The following is a 21,654-nucleotide window of genomic DNA, read 5'->3' as shown; positions in this document are numbered from 1 at the left end:
CAGGTCTCTTTCTGCATACCTGTAAATATGCTGATGTCCCAGTTCAAAGGACTTGTATAAAAGATGTGAATCCACCATCTACAGGAGTAGTTATCTAATAATATACTGTACAGTAAAGTACTGTGGCCTGCATTAACATTCTTGTATGTTTTCTGGCTCTTTGTTACGTGTCATGTAGCAATGGTAGTACTGTGTTTAGCTATGAACTAAGTTGAATGACTTGCCACATAACTGTGAGGAAACTTAAATAGAAAGGCTCTTTTAGGTGGTAAAAGTACATGGCTCTACTAGCTGAATGAAATCCTAGGAAAACTTCCATTTTAATCTCTATTAAAATCATTAAAGAATAGGAGCAGTTACTATGTTTGATTTGCTTTCAGTAAAATAAGTTGGATTCTAATGACATACTTCTTTCTATTTGTTTTTCGGTGTAATAATATTTGACAGCTTAACAAGGTATAAATAAATTCTTTAACAAGGGATAAACGAAGGTAAGGCAGGGTGGCATCTTAGAGCAGTTGTACGTGTGCTCTGAGGGTGGTGGCGGGTGCAGCACTTTAATTAGAGTAGCTCTGAGAGCTGCTCTAATTAATGAGTCATCATGTCTCCTCAATCAGCGCTTCCACACTAAAAAATGGCAATGGAGGTGCTTGAACTAAAACTCATTCAACAAGCTTTAGCTCAAGTACCCCCACTGCCATTTTTAAACATGGGGACACTGATACACGAGACCCAGGAGGCTGCTGGAGCGCAGCAAGTGCCACACTCCAGCAGACTTGATTAATTGAATTCCAATACATCCGAGCAGCCGCCACGCTCATGTATAGGCGCCCTTAGAGACTAACTAGTTCAGAGAGACATGAGCTTTCATAGGCAACAACCTATTTTGTCTACTTCTATCTCTAAAACCCTTTTTATAGACTGACTTAAATATATCCTGGCCTGTTAATTTCTTATTCATTTGTTTTTGTATTGTCAGCAGAAGTTTGATGTACCTCTTAAATGATAGGGAGGCAGCATCCTTGTATTAAATTGTCATTGTAAATTGCTGGAGGTGAGACAAAGTTCACAATGGGAATTTTTCTTGCTGTTCCCTATACTGGGTTTCTACCCTGGCTGGGAGAAGGTTGACTTGACTTTACTACCAGGCTTGAGGTTTGTAGCATAACAGCACCTTCCAGTGTTTTCCAGTTACTGGTCTGACTTCAAGTTGGTGTTTTTAAACCTGGTACTCATTACAGGAGATATTTTTCTATTTTTGCCTTAATTTAGTCAGTCACTTGTCTTATCCTAACATCAAGTGTAGCATTTCCTCTTAGTCTAGATCCTGATGGATAAGAGCCTCTAACATAAAAACCATTGCCACATTTAAACAGCTTCTTAGCAGAGGCTCTAGGGACAGATTAGGACACAAATTCTGAGCGATCTCTAACTAAATGTGGTTTGTCTGTAACTTAATGGATTTAATTAGAACAAGCTTGAAATAAATTTTGCACTTTTGATTCGGGTAAATGTGATTCATCTGTTAGCATCCAGTCATGCTGTGTGCTCTGTGTGGGGCACCACTGAAGTCATTCAGTCTTTTAGTAAATCATTTAGCATTGGTCTTCTTAGTTTAATTTAATTGGTGTTTAACATGGCTGGGGAAAGATAAGATGCTAGAGAAGACTAAGGGGAGAGGCAGGTAGTACAAACCCAACCTGGTTCTTACAGTTCTTGCTAAACATCTTAACTGTCACTCGAAATTCTCCATATTGTGTCTGAAAATAAATAATAGGGGAAAATAAATAATCAAGGGGAAAATAAATAATCCCCTTGTTAGTCTCAGTTTCTAGTGTATAAAGTAAGCTTCTGTCAGTTACTTGCTTTGGATCACATCATGTTCAATGAATTCCCTGGCTATGGGTCTAGCTTGTGTGTTCATTCCCTCCCTCCTCCCACTCCCCAAGCTCTCTTTGTTATTAAAGTCTTTATTGCCATATCACCTTTTTCATACTTCCCACGTTTTTAAAGAGTCTAGGGGTTTGTTTGTTTGTTTTAGGATTAGTGATCTGCTCTACTAACCAAAGCTGGATATTATTCTTTTCTTAGATCCTTCTGCTAACATGTATGTTTAGATATGACTCAGACTGTTTCAGAAACAGTACTTCAACCTCTATATTAGGAACCCTAATCTGATCTAGGTTTTTTTTCATGCCAGGCACTTGAGTGTTTTACAAATTATTCAGTAAATACATACAGTGATTGTTGTTTCTCACTCCTCATGCCAGCAGTTGTACTTGCTTATTGTGTGAAAGATGAGTTAGAAGTTTATATTTTGTTTGAACATAATGAGATTCCTGCTCATCTGCTTTTGTTAGGCAGTGAATTCCATAGTAGAGGACTAGCTTGTTGCCCTTCTTGAACCCTGTCTCATTCAACAATAGGAATTGCTTCCAGGGAAGAGGAAAAGGAAAATCCACCTTTCCTGCTATACCTCACCTTGTCATTGTGATCAGCCTGACAGATTGCTAGATTTCTCAGATGAAAAATATTTTTGTTAACATGCTTCTGATCAGTTCAAGCAGTTGACTGAAGAGGATTGCCTGTTTATGTGCTGAAGTTGTCCTCATTTGTAGCAGTTACCTTTGCTACAGGACTGCTGGCAGGAGGTTTGAACTAACCTGACGTAGGGTTCCATTACTGTGCTATTATATTGGCAAGTGAGCCGATTGATTTTAAAAGAATTAGACAACAAATCCATGATCAAAACACAATACTGGTGCACCAGAGAAGCTTGCATTGCTCTTGCTCATTCTGTGCCTGTTAAGAGAATAAACAAAGAATTTTATTGTCTGGTGGGGTTAATCTGGCAGAATCATTAAAAGTATCACATATTTTATTTGTTCATCATGGCAACTGATGAGCTTTCTGAATAACTACAATTGTAATTTATGCCTTGCATAGGTTTACAAGGAGTCATTTGAACAGAAGTTTTTGGAAGAGACAAATTGTTTATATGCTGCAGAGGGCCAAAGGTTAATGCAAGAAAGAGAGGTAAATGCGAACTGTGTAAATGCTAGGTTTTTGGTGGTAGCTGTGTTGGTCTAAGGAAATAGGCAGGCATAGTTCTTTGTGTAGATGTGATATCTTTTATTAGACCAACCGAGTAGTTGGAAAAAAGTTCTTAGCAAGCTTTCTGGCACAATCACCCTTCTGCAGGCATAGGAAGCCTCTGCTGTTCTGAGACTCCAAGGAATGAGAGAAGCTAAAAGTATGGCAGGATGTCAGTAAGAATGTAAATAGGTAGAAATTAGGAAAACAAAAGGTAGAGCAGGGAAGGGAGAGGGGAAGAAAGCAGGGTGGGAGCAAAGTAGAGTCTGTATAGTCTCCCTTACTCACCTTTGGCTTCCCCTCCTCCCACATCTACTCAAAGAACCTTGCCTACTATGTAAATGAGCACTTTCACATTATTTAAAGTGCTGTGGGAAGAACTGAACTTTTTATGTCAAATCATTGTAGTGCATAAGAAGATAAGAGATATGTTAATGTTAAAGAACAGTGGGACCTAGTTCTGCCTTCAGATATGCCCATAAACCTCTGGATACTTCAGTGAGTGCTGCTTTGGTGCATCTGGGGCAAGAATTGGATCCCAGTTAATTTACATACCTTTAAGCATGCAATTAGAAGGGAGGAAGCATGGAAAAATGTTGTCTGCATAAAATCAAACACTAGAAATCACAATAATAAAAACTTAAATGATATAGTCAGTATTACTTCACCAATAAAATTAATGTGTTTAATATCATTCTTATCTCTGTGCTGAATTCTGAATTAAGTTGTTTAATGTTAAAAAAGGTATAATCACTCAATAGACTAAGGCAGTATTGTTTTTCTTTGTCAAGTTACAGTCATATAAGTAAGCCCTAAATTGTATAACAAAAGATATTAATATAAAATATTTTAGAGAGTCAGTATGGGGAGTGCAGAAAATACTTCTACATCAAAACTGACTCACCACAACTATGCTGTGTCCTTAATGTGGTGTAGGTTGCCATTTTTCACCCTGTTTCTTGCTGACTTCATCTTCAAAAACTTCTGGGTGGGAGAAACTGGTCTGACAATTATGGAATTTGAGAACAGGTCTCTTACTGATTTTTCAATACCTGATGGGAAGGTATGAAGAAAACTAAAGGACTGAACCATTACTCTGCAAATTTATGCATGCATGGTTTAAACTGTTTATTTGGGGCTTAAGTAACACACTTGTGTCAAAAGTGCACCTTCACTGCATGGGGGCAGATAGGTTGTGGAAATTGTTGTAGTTTCCCTGAAACAGATATGATGATGACAACCCCCTCAGGGTCTATACCATAGTGTCTTCCAAATTAGTCTATGTAGCTGGCCATTTAAGACTAAATGGCCCTCATTTGGACCCCTGTTGTATAGGTCAAATAAATCCCTTATCTTAGGTCAATGTCATTTCAGCCCAAATAGCGGCAATTTTAAGTTTATTCCAATATATACTTATTTATAATTTTATGAGCATTCATGCTGTGTGCCGCTTTTACTCTCGGTATCAAATAATTTTGACACTGTATATTGCTTAATTGACTCCTAGAATTATTCTTTCTCCTTTATTCTCTTATCATTGTGAGATCAGCACTCTTGAATGTACAGTTTACAATAATCATCATGATAAAAATTTCATCCTTAATTTCTTTAATTATTGAGCCATGGCATTATTTGTCTTGCTAGGTCCCAGAATATCTTCACCATGTTAGCAAGCGTTTAGAAGAAGAAGGTGACAGAGTTATAACTTATTTAGACCACAGTACACAGTGAGTACAAGTTATCTCATTTTCACTGTAGGTCAACCAACTTCCCATCTGTTCATAAAGCAGTGTCATTTTTGCAAAGAGAGCTGAATTATATTGATGGTGTCTGATAACTGACATCACCTGTCATAAATTTTGCTTTCTAAAGTCTGTTTTTTTAATGATAAAAATAGGAGGGAAGGACATTTTGAGTTGTATTTCAATAATTTCATTTTATACTGCTAAATATTAGTTATTTAATATATTACATGAGTTATCAGAATAGTTGCAATTAACATTTGTGCACTGATAATAACATTGTAGCTCAAACTGCCGGAGGGCAGAGAATTGTCTGTTTGTCTATTGAATCTCTCGTTAACGTTTTTCAAGTTTTTTACTTAAAATAGCAGTCCATCTTTTTACCTGTCTTCTAGCCTATATACTCTAATTTACTGGTTGTTATAATGGCAATTTTAAAATAAACTTTTCTCAATTCACATGACAAACTTATTCCTCACAGCCTTTATTGTAGGACATATAAAATGTTTCACTTGCATTATATGTTGCTGCATAACACTAGGCCTTGGTTCTATACATTTTTATTTGCAGGATGATTAATGTTTAATTCCACAATTATTCCTGCTGATACCAGCTTCGTGTACATGAGTAGTTCTATTAAGCCCATGCATAAATATTTTCAGTTTATATAGAGTAACCTGGTATCAGTGATTTCTTTCTACACATATAATGAATGTTGGCCCTCTGTGAAACATTAAGGGACAAGAAGCTCTGCTAACACAACCTGTTTAACCTAACAAGAAGACCTTGCTTTTCAAACATCATTGATTTCCTATTCTCTACTTTAAGAAGCAGTACCTCTGAAGTTGAAAATAATGAATTTTGGATTAAAATTTGAATTTTGAATTAATTTGAATTTTGAATCCCATGTGTAGTGTTTAGTTTGGAAGTTCCATTTTAGAAGAGTTTGTGCTTTTAAGAAGAGTATTGTACTTTTTGAAACTGTACTAACTTTTCAAAACATCTAAATCTAAGAAGTTGTTAAGAATTACACAATCTTGCTTTTTAAAAAAATATACCTGAATCTGTATTTCATTTTTAATAGCATACATTTTGTGGTCTTTGGATTTATTTAAAATACAGATTGCACAGTTACAGGCATCTTTCTCCTGTAAAAATGGGAATATTCATACCTGTGTAATGGTAGGAAAGTTATTTGGCTTGAACTGTGTACAGTATTTCTAATATACCTTTTTTGCCCTACATAGGAAACCACTAATTGCTTGTGTGGAGAAGCAACTACTAGGAGAACACTTAACTGCTATTTTGCAAAAAGGTATCTGTTATTTGGCTCTTGTAATTTACCATTAATGACAGATTCTCAGAGTCTGGAATAACTGTGGATTGCACAACTGTTTCTTTAATAAAGAACATAGGCCATAGCCAACACTGCCACAAAAAGAAAGCCAAGTAAAATTGGGCAAGCAGATCATATGTAGGAAAACATGCACATGTTTTTAATTTTAGTTTTATGGAGGATTTGGTTAAGTATAATTGTCTCGTAATAAAATTTCTTAATGTGTATGGTCCTGGGATTAGCAGTCTCCTAAATTAATGTGTCCTGGGACTAGCAGTGCTTCTCAACCTTTTTTGTTCCAGGACCCATTTGTAAACATTGATGGCCAGTCCCGACCCAGTGCCCCTCACTCCCAACCCACTGCCTCCTGCCCCCAGGGTGTGGGACAGTGGGGGGTTGTGTGGGACATGGGGTGGGCCCTAAGCAGCTCCTTGCAGGCTGTAATTCTGGCAGCCTGCAAGGGAAAAACCACGGTTTCCCACGGTTTTTCTCCTTTAAAGGAGAATCCATTTTTAAAGTTTGTTCTCAACACTTTTATGTGGGTTGAAAAATGCTATCCTAAAGCAGTAGGTTTTCATGCATTATAATAATTACACAGTGCAGGTGACAGTTTCCCATGTATTTGTGGTTATATATTTAAACAACTATATACTATCAAAGAGAGCAACATCCCAGTGGGGATATCTGTTTGAAGTAATGCAAAATATATTTTCCATACATTGTTGTGTATCTCTGGCAATCAGATTTGTTGGGACATCAGTGCCTGCAATGTCCTCTTGCATTTAAAAAGTTTATAGGAACAGTCTTTTTCTTTGTTTCACTGGATTTCTGGGCTTGATTGATATTCCCAGATCTTATAAATGCTTTGTTCTCAGTCTCCCTTTCTGTCTGTGGCTCTGGATAGTTTTTAGGTTCTGGATCTTCTGGGAAGCTAATGTCATGCCTCTTGTTTTCTTGCTTCTCTCCCCTCCTCTTTCTTCCTCCCCTTTTGTTCTTTCCTTAGCTTCCTCAAAATACAGATATACCTTTCTCAGAATGTCTGACGTTGACTTTTTTTGGCTTCTGTACCTGGTCTGAGGGCCAGTTATTTGATTTGATTCTGTGCGATCAGTCTGCCTCTCGCTCTCTCACTCTCTCTCTAATTGCTTCAGATTTCAACAACTTTCTCATTTAGACCTTTAAGTACTACTAACTGTTAGTTAACCTGGAAGTGACCAGCTGCCACACACATTTCCAGAAACTGTTCCTTCTGTATCAGTCTTGTTCTCTGTGCAGAAGGCTTCCGCCCCCAAACTTCTGTTAAAATATGCCCCTGACATGTTACTTTCCAGCACTTTTCCTGTCATTCCAATCCCTGTCAGTGTGTGATGCTGCTAGACAGGTTTGTGTAATAGTCTTGCACTATATCTTATTCCTTTACTTACTCTTTTGTTTGCTTTTAAGGATAGATCATTCTGTAGTCTTCTGTCTTCCCTGAGGTGTTAGGGTTTTTTTACTTTTTAACTTCAGCATATTTAAGTGAATAAATAGAGTCAATCCATCTGCGTTTTTCAAAAGGGGTATGGATAACTAATAATTTTGTTGATAAACATCAGCAGAACCCATGTAATTACAAGCCTGTCTTGTTAAAGCACTGCTTAATGAACTTTCACAATTATGTTTGTTGCAGACAATTGGGTCAGAAAAAATATGGGGGTTTTTTGTTTCCTTCTAAACTCTTTCTGCATTCATAATATAGATTCACTGTCCATAAACATATGGATATGTATATTATATAGTTTTTATGTTTATATTTTGAGATTGTTATATTTTAGATCAGCTTTCACTTTCTGTATCTGCGCTTAAATTGAGTAAGTCTAACATCTATTGACTTACATAACTTTCTGCATTCATTTGATCTAGGAGCACATTGTAATCCACTTATAACATCCTAGTGTGCAGTGCAAGTAGAAGAAGACACTGCCTTTTGTAGGTTTTGTTCCTTAGGAGAAGGCATGTGATGTAGTCAGTTTGATAAAGGAAAAAAAAAGCTTACAAGTGCAGGGTATGTATGAGAAACTTTTCTTCTTGTATTTTTACAACTGCCACTGACTAGATGTTGGTTGTTTTTATTGCAAGTATAACAAAGCATTCCAGGGCCACAGCAATGCTTTCGAGAAGTTGTGCGAAGTCTTCTTGTTCTAAAGGAAATTCCCATACCTTTCCTTTGCCTATCAAACTTGCAATAGAATATCCACACCAGTGTGGGCTTGGTCCAGGTATATGAAAGAGAGATGAAAAAGGAAGGGGAAGCTATACTAGCTAAAGCAAGGGGTGCCAGGCCCTGAGCTGGATCTGGACCTCAGGGCTCCTCCCAGGCCGGATCTGTGCAGCCACGTTTGGGCAGCAGTGCGAGTCCAGGAGCATGCAGCTGCAAGGAACTTCATTCGAGCAGTAAAGAGCCATAGCTGTGAGGTGATACAGAACTATGGCTGGACAATGGCACAGAGATGGGGGTATGCAATAGCACAGAGCCATGTACAGCCAGAGAGAATCATGCCAATGCATGCCCCTGGCTCTTTACCACTGCATGCCCCCTCACCTGTGCTGCCCGAATGTGACTGCTTGCTGCTGCCTGCCTTTGGCTTTGCACTGCTGCAGGCCTCGGGCACTACTGACCAGCTGCTGTTCCATGCAGCCATCTGAACGTGGATTGGTATAGCCACCGGCCCCCAACTCCATACCTCTGCATAGCAGCATGCAGCTCTGGCTGATCAACAGTGCCCAGGGCATGTGGGAGTGCAGAGCTGAGGGCACCAGACTACCAGTGATCCAGACACAACAGTTCCACAGGCCAGATTCAGCCCTTGGGCCTTATGTCTGACACCGCTGCATGGGCCAGAGCGTAAAAGGGATGCTGTTATTATATTTAATGCTTTACTTTTAACCAATAATATTGAAGAGAGTACTGCAAACTATAACGATGTTAAATGAGAGTGAACAGGTGAGTATGAAACTGATTTTCTCATACTGCTTAGTCATTTGTTCTCTTTGAACTAACTGGAAACTATTGTGATGTGGCAGAGCATACTTTTCTTCATTTCTCATATCTCATCAAAAGAAACCCCAACTGATATATTTTCAAGAGACTATAATTTACCTTTTTTAGTTACCTGGATACTGTGCATTTTGCTGAGTATTTGAGAGTGTGGAAGAAACACTAAAGACTGAGAGCCAATTTCACTTATGCTTTCTTGGCTGACATCATCCTTGAATTGTTTTCCTCTGTCTTATTTGGATGTTCCTCGCCTTAATATAAGTATAATAAGGTATAACACACAATGGCAGTATTGGTAAGATTAGGATGCTTTGTGCTTTCAGCAGCTAATCTGAAAATGCAAGTTAGCAGTAATTTAAAGTAATTGTGAATCTTGAAATTTAATTGGATGAAAGCAAATTGGCAAGTAGAAATATTTGTAATATGTTAACATAATATAATTTATGAATGGAATAGCATCTGCAATGTTGAAATTGTGTTGTCATGGGGAGTATTAACAAAGGTAGTGGTGAACTCTAAGAAAGAATTTGTGATGGTACGTATTGATACTACTTTATAGCAGATACTTTCTCTGTTCATAACATATCCTTAACAGAAAAACAAGGTTAACCACAGAAGAAACTTTCACAGTGTACATTTTTTTACTGCTTGAAAACTTAGGTGGGTCAGTTTCTGGCTTCCTTTAGAAAATTGTTAGATCCACAGATGGAAAAGCTTTACTAGAACTGTCATTAATAATAAAATACTTCACGGCAAGCCTGTAGTAGGCAGAACATGGTTGGAAAATGGAAGTACTTCAATTTACAATAATTTCTCTTTTTAAAAATATGCCACGAATCATTTCAGGTAGTGTAAGCATAGACATTTATCAGTGCTGAACATAGCCCTTATATACAAAAGAAAGTCTAGTATATTGACTATAATGTATTAATTTTGATTATTTCATAGAGCTCACAGATCCTCTAATTGTCTCTTTAATTTCATTCTTACTACGCAAATAAAATCTATTTATTGTTCTGGTTTTTTAGGGCTTGATAACCTGCTTGATGAAAACAGAATATCTGAACTTACACAGACATACCAGCTGTTCAGCCGGGTAAAAGGTGGGCAGCAGATCCTGTTGCAACACTGGAGTGAATACATCAAGGTATTACAAAATAATGCCTCTCAGTGGTCTCATTTATGATGTCTGCAGTAGAATGAGTGTTTGAGTGTTGAACAAGTAGGCAGGAGCAATAAAACACTCAGCTGTGTTCATCAAAACTATTTTAAACAAGTCTGTGGGTGTTTCGGTTTGTCAGTGCACCCATTTTGCTGAGCAGTATCCTGAAAGCTCATGTGATGAAAAACTACAGCACATACATTTTGATTTGACATTCATATTTAGGAAATACTTTCTTTTCAGAACTGAAAATGAAATTTTATTTTGAAAAAAATAGAGCTGCATGGGATGTTAGAAAATGCTGAGCTATTAAGTTAGCTAAGTTTTGTGCAAAATATACAACTATCTACTTAAAGTTAGGCCTCAGCCTAACTTTGTGTCATATACACCAGTCACATTTGTAGAAAACCAGTGAAATATCAGTATGTAGTTGGTACATCCTTCAGCAGTGTTTAATGTAGATCATGTTGTGCTTTGTTTTACTGAAATAAAAAGCAGCAGTTAACAGGCTAGATTCTTACCCTGTTGTTCTGAAAAATTAAATGAGTTATTAAAAAAAAAATTAAACCAACTAAAATGAGGTATTGGTTCCATTTTGCCAGGCACTGGACAAATGTATGTCCCAAACAAGGTATCTTTCCCAAAGAGCTTGCCAGCTACTTCACTTAGAAGCTGCTAGCAATCAAGTTTTATACAAGAGATATGAAAGCACAACTTTCTCGTGAATTCAATAGTTCAGTTCTATAACTAACTGTGATTGCATATTAGCCTTGCTTAGTAGAATTGTTTTTACAGTTAAAAAAATCTCCTGTCCAGCCTTCTTTGTAGACCTTTTACATTGTAGCTTTAAACTGGAGGTTGAGTGTATGATGGGAAAATGTTGCATTGAAACTCTTGGAACTCGTATGTCTTATCTTGTGAGTCAGTGTATGGAAAGACGGATCAGAAATCTAGCATTTTAGAAACAAAACTTACATTATTACTGGTTGTAACCACTCTACAGTCTCTTCCCAGATGGGGGAAAGATTGAATAGTGTGGAAGATTTCTATATAGATAAGGTCCCTGATGACACTTAATACTTGCACCAGAAGGAAATAAGTCCTGTGGTTAGAAGATCGAGTGAATGTTTGTGGAGGGAGAAGGACTAGCCCCTTGAGGAGTATTAGGGCAGAGAGAGTCAAAAGGAGTCTTTTGTGCTAAAGACTAGGGGATGTGCTAAAGGAAATCAGGTCCATGGTCTACCATAGACTGACTATGCTATTTAAGCAAGTTGCTTAGTCTCTTTGTACCATAGTTCTCCACCCATAAAATGGACTAGTCTCACTTCCCTAGCATAGGTAAATGTGAGGGTAAGCCAGGAAAGACTGTGAGGTGTCCAAGATTCCACGGTAATAGGAGGACCCATGTAAGTATGAGAGAGAGGTAGCTGTAACCAAGCCAGGGAGATTGTTGGGGGGCAGGGGAAGTAGCATGCAGTGCATGAAGGACTGTCTATGAAGTACTACTGTGGATAATTTAGTAGTAAGGGCAAAGTCTGAGTTGTTTTGCCTTTTTTGTTTATTCTCTTGTCACTGCTAAATATCTTAGCCACAGTTATTGGAGAAATAATGATCTGTCTTTCTGCTGACACTGTGCAGATAACCCATGTTTTTACTTGAGAAATTATACTTGTCTCTATACTTGTGACAGAAGCCAGGTACTAATGTTGCTACTTTTTAAATTCACAGTCAGTCAAAATATTGTCATATGGACTGATTTGGTAGACAATGGTATTATAACTCAACTGGACACATAGGCAAAGTAGAAACAAGATGGGATTAAAAGAAGATAAAGTGAGAGTTTTGTCCCTGCAAAGCAGCAGCTTTTTAAAAACCTGGTGACAATTTTTTTTTCACTTTTGTAGCTTTCATTGACACACAGGAAACTTGGATCAATCAGAAACAGCTAATCATAACTGGCTATTTCTGCCAATAAGTAGAAGTTCAGTGGATTTTTAAAAGGTCATGCAGATTTTTCCATTACACTGAACATTCTTGCAACTCTTTCCACATAATTTCTTTTACATGGTCATGTAGCTTTGTATTTAACTGTAAGTGCATGTGTCATACAATCCATGTCTACTATGTAATTTTTTTTAGTTTGTGTTTTAATGTAAATTTTAAACACTGCTGTTTGAAATCCATGAATGTGTGTCCAGGTTTTATTTTAAATTTCAATGCATCTCATCATTTTTGAAAACTTTCTTATGATTTCAGTTATCAAGCAGCTCTATGATATTTATTTTTCTAATTGCAAACTTTTGTAAAGATGTGCGTGTCTGTTGGGGGAGATAGGTAGCACTGAAGTATTTGATTATCAAAAGTGTTTGTTTTTACAGAATTTTGGGACAACAATAGTGGTTAATCCTGAAAAGGACAAGGATATGGTGCAAGAGCTACTAGATTTTAAGGATAAAGTGGACCATATCATAGAAGTGTGCTTTCAGAAAAATGAAAAATTTATAAACTTGATGAAGGAATCCTTTGAAACATTTATCAACAAGAGACCAAATAAGCCTGCAGAATTGATAGGTACAAAAATATTTTTCTGTAAAATATTTCTAAGACCTATAGAAAGTATGGTAAGATAAAGTTACTGGGTATGCTAGTGTAATAGCAGTGCAGTATTTAGCCTATTACAAGGCTTGCTTTTGGGATACCAGGCTAATCTGGATGTGTCACAGGATCCAGGAAAAAGGCTGGGTGTGTTGTGTCAGGTGTATGTTCATTCTCCTGAAGGAGCCTGTCAACTCCTTCATCCTGCTTATTACATTGCAAGTGGTGCTAACAGTTGCTTAGAAAACCACATGACTACTTTCCAGAAATGGAGGAAGTAGCTAAAGGAATGGAATAGCTAGTACAAAAAGAATTATAACTATTTCTTAAGAACAGTCTAGATGCTTTATGGATGAGGCTTATATTGTTAATAAATTCTCCACTTGCTACATAGAGTGGCAGCCCAGATTGGTGATAAGACCAACATCCCTTCAAAGGAAGTAGTACCTCCCCATCTCACCTCAGAGCTGAAGTTTGGAGACCAGTAATTATAAAAGCATTAAATTATAGGGAGATTATCTTTATATAGAAGACAGTTGTTAAGGACCTCAGAAATTAGGAAAAGGAAAGCCTTCATCATTTAGTATCTATTAATGTACTTGAGAGAAGTAGTTAGCCATGTTAGTCTGAAATTATGCAGAAGGAGTTAGGTTATAAGTGCCACACTGCCCTATTAATGTACTGGAACATGTTTTGAAATAACTAATATAAGGGCAGTAATATAAGGGTGACATACATTGTTTTAGCTATATTGATTTCCATTCCGTGGAGCTATGACAGTTTACACTGGCTGGGGTGGGGGCAGACCTCCTATTTTTCTCTGTAGTATATTCTTTTGTTTTTGCCTGCTCAATAGGAGTAATGATTTCTGTTAAAAGCAACCTTATATAGAAAGAATAAGCTTATACCATTTGCTATATGCAAAGCAGCAATATGGATTTGCTGCTATTTGTGGGTTCTGTAGCCTCTGCTGTTACAATGGTTTCTTTCTCCATCCCACTGTCATATGATTTGGTAGGAATTAGTAGAGAGAGATTTGTTTGACTTTTTAGATCCTCAAGTAAGATCATGGCTTACTCCTATTTCTTTCTGCCATTATCAAGCTACTAACTTGAAAGCATCGCTTCTGTTTAAGTTTTGGCCAGAGCGAGAGGTGTACGGTAAAGGTCTACAAAAATACAGTCCTCTTCATGTTGTTTGTTTTTTGTGTCTCATATAATACATTCATATACATTTGTACAATTCCAAAGCATTGTGTCTCAACAAGTAACACTCTTGCACTCTTGTAGTGAACATAACATAACAATTTGAGAGATTTAGTGTATTAATTTTAAAGCTTTTGTTGTATTCATCTTTTTCTTGGTCAGTTCAGTGACATTTTTCCACTAGTAACGCAATATTTCAGTATAATTCCACTGAATGTGGGGGAGGGATAAAATATAAACTTTTGGCACTTTACCAATATTTTAAATATATATAGCAATATTGGGAATGAAAATACTTAAAACGGTGCCTTTAAAGTGATTTTGTTTTTAAGCTCTTCAACTTTTTATTTATTGTAGCAAAATACGTGGATTCAAAGTTGAGAGCTGGCAATAAAGAAGCAACAGATGAAGAGCTGGAAAGGATACTTGACAAAATCATGATAATATTTCGATTCATTCATGGTAAGAATACACATTTAAAAATACATGTAATGAGAATGTGATGTTCCTTGCTGCTCACAGCATTGCCCATAGATTTCGTGTATATTCCATTAGTATGGCCCCAGTTACATGTTTGTTTAGAGTCTCTGGCTTGGGACTAAAAATGATGCCAGTGGTAATTCTGTACAGTAATCAAAGATTGACCCCTAAGGAGGGACGCACAAAGCTCATTGGTAGATTTCCTTCCTGTCTTTCACTGATACGTTTCTTCTTACTTCCTGGACAGAGTATATCAGAGTCCTACATGGAGTGGCTTGATTTTTTCTTCCCCAACTCCACCCTTAGACAAGAGTGCCAGAAGAGGGTGGGTAGTGGCACTGAGAGGATAACACTAAAGCATTTCACAGCTTATTGTAGTGCACTTCCCTAAAATATGTCAATATCAAACACTTCATACAGGTGGGGGAAGTAAGCAGGACTGTCCTCTTTTACCTTTATTTGCTCATGTGGTAGAGCTATTCCCTCAGAATCTAGAAGGATTACAGTATTACAGGATTTACACAACAGTCATTGGTCATAGAATAGCACCATTTGCAAAATGATTCTTTGTGCTTGAAAAACAGCAGAATCCTAGTAAAAGCAATGAATAAAGTGCATGACTGGGGCTTTGTCTGGCTAAGAGATTTGATCTCTGCAATTCTGAAATGTTAAATATGAAGATGTCACCAATTCTGCTGTTTTACGTTATTTTTTTGTACTTAGAATTTTGATTTTTTTTTAGTTAAACTAATATTCTTATATGAAATCTAGTACATAGATGGTAACAGGACATTGACCTTTAAGGACACATGTTTCTCAGTACTCAATCTCTGGGCCTGGGACCTTTAAGAATGGACATACATGGGCTTGTATTCAACAGGTGTTCTGCTTATAATGTACAAACTGAGAGGCTTCTAAACATTTCCTGCAATTTTTAATCCTCTGTTCTACTGATAGTGTCTAAATTAAAATAGCCTAACATTTACTGCCAGACTTCTTTTCCAATGGGAAAAAGGTCCTGGAATAGACCAGAAACAGTTTGGAAGACTCTTGGGCAGGAGATAAGGAGCTGTGTCAATGTTATGTTCTTCTTGACAAGATCCAGGGAAGAAATATAAAAGGGTCTCAGACAGGAATATTTTGAGCAACCAGGGACTATCCTGAGAGTGAGAACCCCTGCTGTCTGAGAGTTGAAATTACATCATAGCATCTCTGAACCAAAGGCTAAATAAACCCTGGTGGTATCAAGGGGGAAAGATTTGAGGAAGCCCTTATGCAAGGCGTGGGCATTTGTTTTACATATCTGTTTTGTAGAACCATTTTCAGGACCTGGTGAGAAGGGTGTAGAAGCCTGAAAAAGCGTGAACAAAAGGGGTTTCCCCATAATGTGCAGGAGAGCAATTTGTATAATAATGTATCAGAACCCAGAGGGAAAGATTCTGTTTTTGGATGATTGTGGCTGATTGCTGATGACCTGAGGAAAAACAAAGGCAGCAGCTGCATCTGGACACTGGAAAAAAAATAAAAAACCCAATACATTAAAAAGAAAATCCAAATAAATAAAAAAAACCATTGTAAGCATACTTTTCTTTGCAGCTCTATAGTGAGCATTGTTCCATTGATCAGGAAGTAAAACAAAAGGATGCTTCTGTAGAAGTGAATATGCTTGATTCCTTGTTTCTGTTTTTTGTTTCCATACAGGCAAAGATGTGTTTGAGGCCTTTTATAAGAAAGATTTGGCCAAAAGACTGCTGGTTGGAAAAAGTGCTTCAGTAGATGCTGAGAAGTCAATGCTGTCAAAGCTTAAACATGGTGGGCATCAGCAAATGTGTTGTTGTTTTTTTTCTACCTGTAATTTGCAAATCTGAGCCCTTATTCTGTATTTAAAAAGTGACAAGATAGATAAGAGTTGAGCACCCTATGGCTCCACAGTTCTCTTTAGAAGCTGCTGATTGCTGTGCTTCTGGAAATGTGGCCAGGTCATTTAGGTACCCATTTCAAAATCAGAGTGGGGGTTAAGCACTTCTTAAAATCTCACTTAACAGTCTGCTTAAAGTTTAAACCTTAATTGCTTGGGGGGGGGGGTGTTACAGTGCCGGGTGCTCTGAAAAGCGCCCGGTGCTGCAATTTCATGTAGTTGTATAAGTGGCAAAATGCACATCAGCGCTGAGAAAATGGCAGCATCGTGCTTTTGAACTAAAACACTTTGGAGGTAGTTTAGTTCAAAAGTGCACAGTCACCATTTTCTGCACACTGACACTCATTTCGCCACTTATACAACTGCGCACAGTGCAGTGCAGTTCACCTTAGCTTGCGTACAGAGTGGCACATCTCCAGCGTGTCTCTGGAAAAAATTATGTGTATAGATGCCCTCTCTGGAATCTTTGCTTTTATTTTGTGACAGAATGCGGTGCTGCTTTCACCAGCAAACTGGAAGGCATGTTCAAGGATATGGAACTGTCAAAAGATGTCATGGTTCATTTTAAGCAGGTATGTTTCACTTTGGTTGCGTATGCACGATCAGTTTTGCAATAGTGAGGATGATATATAGTCTGAACTTAAACTTTGACAAAACAGGTTTTGAGCAGATTCTGTTCATAGTTCAGTGCATCTCCTGAGAAATCATGAGAGGTAGTTTCATTTGATTTTTGCTTCAGTTCTGTTAACAAAGCCTGTATGTATTATTTGAGCAATATGTAAGATCATATTTTTGGAGCAACATGTAACACCCATTTTATTGGAGCAATATGTAAGATCATTTTAACACCATGTTTTTTCATGTGATAATTATTGCTGTGCGCTGACCAGTTCTGAGTGTGAGTGACCTGCATCTGTTGACAAAATGTTTCAATTTTATTTATGATCTCTGACTATATAGCCCAAGCTCCTTCTGTGCATATGTCTTTCAAAATCATGGCAATATGTAGCTTCTTAACACACATGTGGAATAAAATAGTCCAGATTTTGATGCTGCTGTGTTTGCCCTGACTTAGAGAGGGATTTTTTTGGTTTCTTTAAACTCTTTTGACTTCAGAGTCACTTAACGAAAATTCTCCAGCATGCACTTTTATTGTTAGTTTTCTTGTCTTTTTGTTCCAAGCTGTTCTCTGTGTTCTGAATTGGCTAGCTATATAAAGTGTTTCTTGGATGCTCTGAGAGAGTAGTAACTGCAGGTTTTCTGGGTGAAGCCATCACCTACAGAAAACTCTTCTTGCTACTATCCATGACCTCTTGCTGAAGTCAACTTTAAATAGATTCAGAGCTATATGTTTCCAGGGTGGGAATTGTGTTCAGAGACACTTTTTATAAGGAACATTAATAAATTCAGTTTCATCTTACAGTTAGATCTATTTCTATAACGAATTACCAAAATGATTCACTGTTCAAAAACTACAAGGATCACTAAGTAACCAAAAAGACATGTTGATTTACTACTTCTGTGTTTGTTTGCTGTTGGGAATAAATAATAAAAGAATTTTTAGCAAGATTTTTTATGGTCATTTGGTTTTCCATTTTAGTATGTACAGAACCAGAGTGATCCAGGCAGTATAGACCTGACAGTAAATATACTAACTATGGGATATTGGCCAACTTATACCCCCATGGAAGTTCACTTAACTTCAGAGGTGAGTCTTTGAATTCTTCTTCTAAAATGTATTATGAGGGGAAAATAGTATTACCTCTACTAAGGTTGCTGTTACATACTTTGTTACTCTTTTTTTGGAAGTAAATTGGAAAATTACAAAAAGTAAGGGATAGAACTTTGGGAGGGCAGGGTGTCACAACATATATTCCCTCTTCCTCTCCTTTTTCTTTAAACATTCTTGAATATTGGCAAATACTAGTTTTTTTCAATGAAACATCCCATGTGTGGGTTTTGTTTTAATATAAACTAAAACAGTACAGCTACTCCCTAGACTAAGGTTGGTGTAAAATAAATAGTAATATGGGCTGACATTAATATTTTTCCATCAGTTTTTGAGTAGTGCTGGTGTGTCTGGTTTGGAGCACAAACTTTTAATTGAGCAGAGAGATGATCATAGGGTTAGGGGAGTTATACTGCCTTTTACTGGCTAGGTTTGACCACGTTACACTCCAGAAATCAAATTCTACTGCATATATGTAAAGTGGTTAAAACTGATTTGTTCCTTGAAATTTCTAAACGTTTCAGTTGCACTGATTATTCTTCCAGACCTTGCTGAACATCTTGCATAGTCTGAGGAAGTTGCACAAAACGCAGTCTTTGGACACAGTATAAACAAAATGGCTGCTGAAGCTGCTGTTTGCAAATCTCAAAATACTTGAGCCCTTAGGGAAGGTGTTTATGGGTTTGGGAAGTGGGAAACAATGAGTTTAAATTCTTTTGGCTGGTGTTAAAAATCGTTTACACTTTATTGTTATCTTGTACTAAGAAGTCTATTGGTAACTGTAGAGAGGGAACCAAGTATAAGCCATTATTTGTGACAGAGAGCACAAAGTCACGTCTGGCACTAGAAATGAACGTGGGTTTGCAATATGACAGACCTCTAGGGTTCATCCACTTAACCGTAGTGCCTCTCAGCATCTGCCAGAAATGAATTTTATTATGTGGTGTGTGTAGTAGAGTTATGCCTGGACATGTAAACCTTTCCTTCTACTGCCTGGTCCATGTAGTGTAACTACCCACTACTATTGCTGCCAGTTGCCATTTTAAATTCAAATGGCAGAGGAATGCATTGAGGCTCTGTAGGGCTTGGGCTCAAATCCTGGTGACCTACCTAAACAAGGAAATTAATTTTATGTGACATTATATATGTGGTGTGGTATGTTTGGTTATTTAAAAAAAATAGTTGTATATACAAAATTGTGTTCCAAAAACAGATTAAAGAATTTTTTTAAGTTGCAAAGTGAAGCATTTGGTTGTTAGAAAATGAAAAAATGGAGGTTGTCTGTCTAATCTTAATTCTGTCCACCTGATGATTATGAATTTTGATACCATTTGTAAAGGAGACGAGGATGACATGCCATTTTTCCCCTTGAGATCCTTACCTCATTCCGTGCAATAGCTCTTAAAAAAAGGCAATGTATATAAAGGTGTTGCTTATCCTAAAAAGATGATGTTTTCAAGTTGGTGTGGTTTGGAGTAATTAACAGCATTAAATTTCAACCCTACAATACCATGTTTTATTGCATACAAAACTTCCCCAAATAAGGTACCCCTCTTGTTTTTGTAAGGCAGAATGAAGAATAAAACATCTTTCCTTAATACTGGTAACTATGGTATTTTTCAGGGAAAACACAGGTAGCTGCATTTGCAATGAAGCAAAACATTGTGGCTGTCTATTAGCCCACTCAGACAAACTCCTTTTCTTGTTGAGCTGGGCTGGATGGGCAGCCAGGGAAAAAGAGTGTGCCCACAGCCAGCAGCTAAGAAGCCCCCCATGCAGCATGTACAACATTACTTTCTCTTCCCACCCCCCCACCCCAGCAGAGGCTTTGTATGGTAGAAACTGCTGTTACTATATTTCCTTACTTACAATGCACATCCCAATTTCCAGCAGCTGATTTTTGGAGGAAAAACGGTGCATGCTATATGCCAGACAATATGGTAAAGGGCCTTTTTATTTTTATTTTTTACCCCTAAAGAGAGGCAGGTAGATAATCTGAGCCCAAAAGTGACTGTAGTATTGGCATTTGATTTACAGGATGGAAAAGCATTCTTATCTCCATTCTTCTGGATCTTTTCATCAGTTGTCCATTGGTGTCAGATACTTGATGGAACTAAAAGACCTTTATCTCTCCACTGACTTCTCCTTGGAGAGGTGGAGAAATGCAAAGTTTTGGAAACAGCCAGGGCTCCTATTAGGAAAACAAATCAAATTTAAGACTTTGGACTAGGGCAAATAGTAATCAGTGCAAGATTGGAGTGAGGCCTTAAAGCATGCTTTTTTCCTCTGAATCTTTAGGTATGGGGACAGACTATAGCAGGGCTTAGGCAGAGAACTGTCCTTTTAGTGTGCTTTTTACTCTTTTGGTAGAAATTTTGTTTCAACTTCATTAAAATATATTTAGTTTTAGGGAAACTATATGAATTGCAAGTGGCTGTGTTAGAAATCGAGTTTTATCTATTTAAACAGGTACCAAGGAAACTACAGTTTGGCCTTTGATATTTAGTTTTACGTGAACTTGAATCTTGAAATACTACTTACATGAACCTAGCAAACTGTTTCTGTGAAAACCGATCTGCTAAATTACATTGGTACAGCATAAATAAACCTTTTTTGTTACTTCTTTGCTTACAGATGGTTAAGCTTCAGGAGGTGTTTAAGACCTTTTACCTTGGAAAACACAGCGGTCGAAAACTTCAGTGGCAAACCACTTTAGGACAAGCTGTCCTGAAAGCAGAGTTTAAGGAAGTATGTTCACTTATTTAATGCTTTACCTGCTGCTTCTAAATTTAAATAATGTATTTGCTTTGTCTTATTTTTAATTAATAAAGCACCATTTGCAGAGGAAACTAAAATCCAGCTATGGTTTTCTGTTGTATGTTCTTGTAATATGAGTTTTCTCTAGCCACATTACTATATAGCAACAGTATGTAACATCTTTCAGCATAGACTGTGTCAACAGGAAGTGTCATTTTGTGATGATAAGAGAAAATTATAACAGGTTGGAAACCAACAGAAGGGGGTGGGGATTTTTTTCAAAATGTATTTTGGAGGCTCACTGATATAACAGTGAAGCCTTCTGTCATTTCAAACCTGTACTGAAAGGTATCAGTGGTGTAACCTAATAAATGTGTTTAAAATTTAAATGCTGGTTGAATTTCTAAGGTATCAAATAACTGAAATGTTGGTTAACATTAGCTTTTGTTCTGTCTGATGGGATCACTAGCAACAGAATTTCATTGTACCAGAGCAAAAGCAAAATTCACTCTGTCAGTAGTAACTAGTTATAAATGCAACTTTTAGATCAGTTTCAGTTGATAGCTGACATACAAAGTTTGTATCTATTTGTAGATCTCC

The 21,654-nt window shown here is 37.2% G+C and overlaps 1 protein-coding gene across 1 annotated transcript in view; it reads left to right on the top strand.

The window, feature by feature from the left end:
• The window catches only part of CUL4A (cullin 4A), a 57,875-nt gene that overhangs the window by 21,736 nt on the left and 14,485 nt on the right, over positions 1–21,654 (top strand). The window contains exons 7-16 of the mRNA XM_059721057.1: positions 2,947–3,036; positions 4,738–4,820; positions 6,083–6,150; positions 10,237–10,355; positions 12,749–12,941; positions 14,528–14,632; positions 16,352–16,462; positions 17,055–17,140; positions 18,169–18,276; positions 20,932–21,045. Coding sequence (XP_059577040.1) covers positions 2,947–3,036; positions 4,738–4,820; positions 6,083–6,150; positions 10,237–10,355; positions 12,749–12,941; positions 14,528–14,632; positions 16,352–16,462; positions 17,055–17,140; positions 18,169–18,276; positions 20,932–21,045 — 1,077 coding nt within the window. The remainder of the gene's footprint in view (positions 1–2,946; positions 3,037–4,737; positions 4,821–6,082; positions 6,151–10,236; positions 10,356–12,748; positions 12,942–14,527; positions 14,633–16,351; positions 16,463–17,054; positions 17,141–18,168; positions 18,277–20,931; positions 21,046–21,654) is intronic.

The sequence above is a fragment of the Alligator mississippiensis genome, chromosome 1 (genome assembly GCF_030867095.1).
Source record: "Alligator mississippiensis isolate rAllMis1 chromosome 1, rAllMis1, whole genome shotgun sequence".
Lineage (NCBI taxonomy): Eukaryota > Metazoa > Chordata > Crocodylia > Alligatoridae > Alligator > Alligator mississippiensis.
Note: the sequence above shows the minus strand (reverse complement) of the source record. Positions and strands in the feature narration are given on the sequence as shown.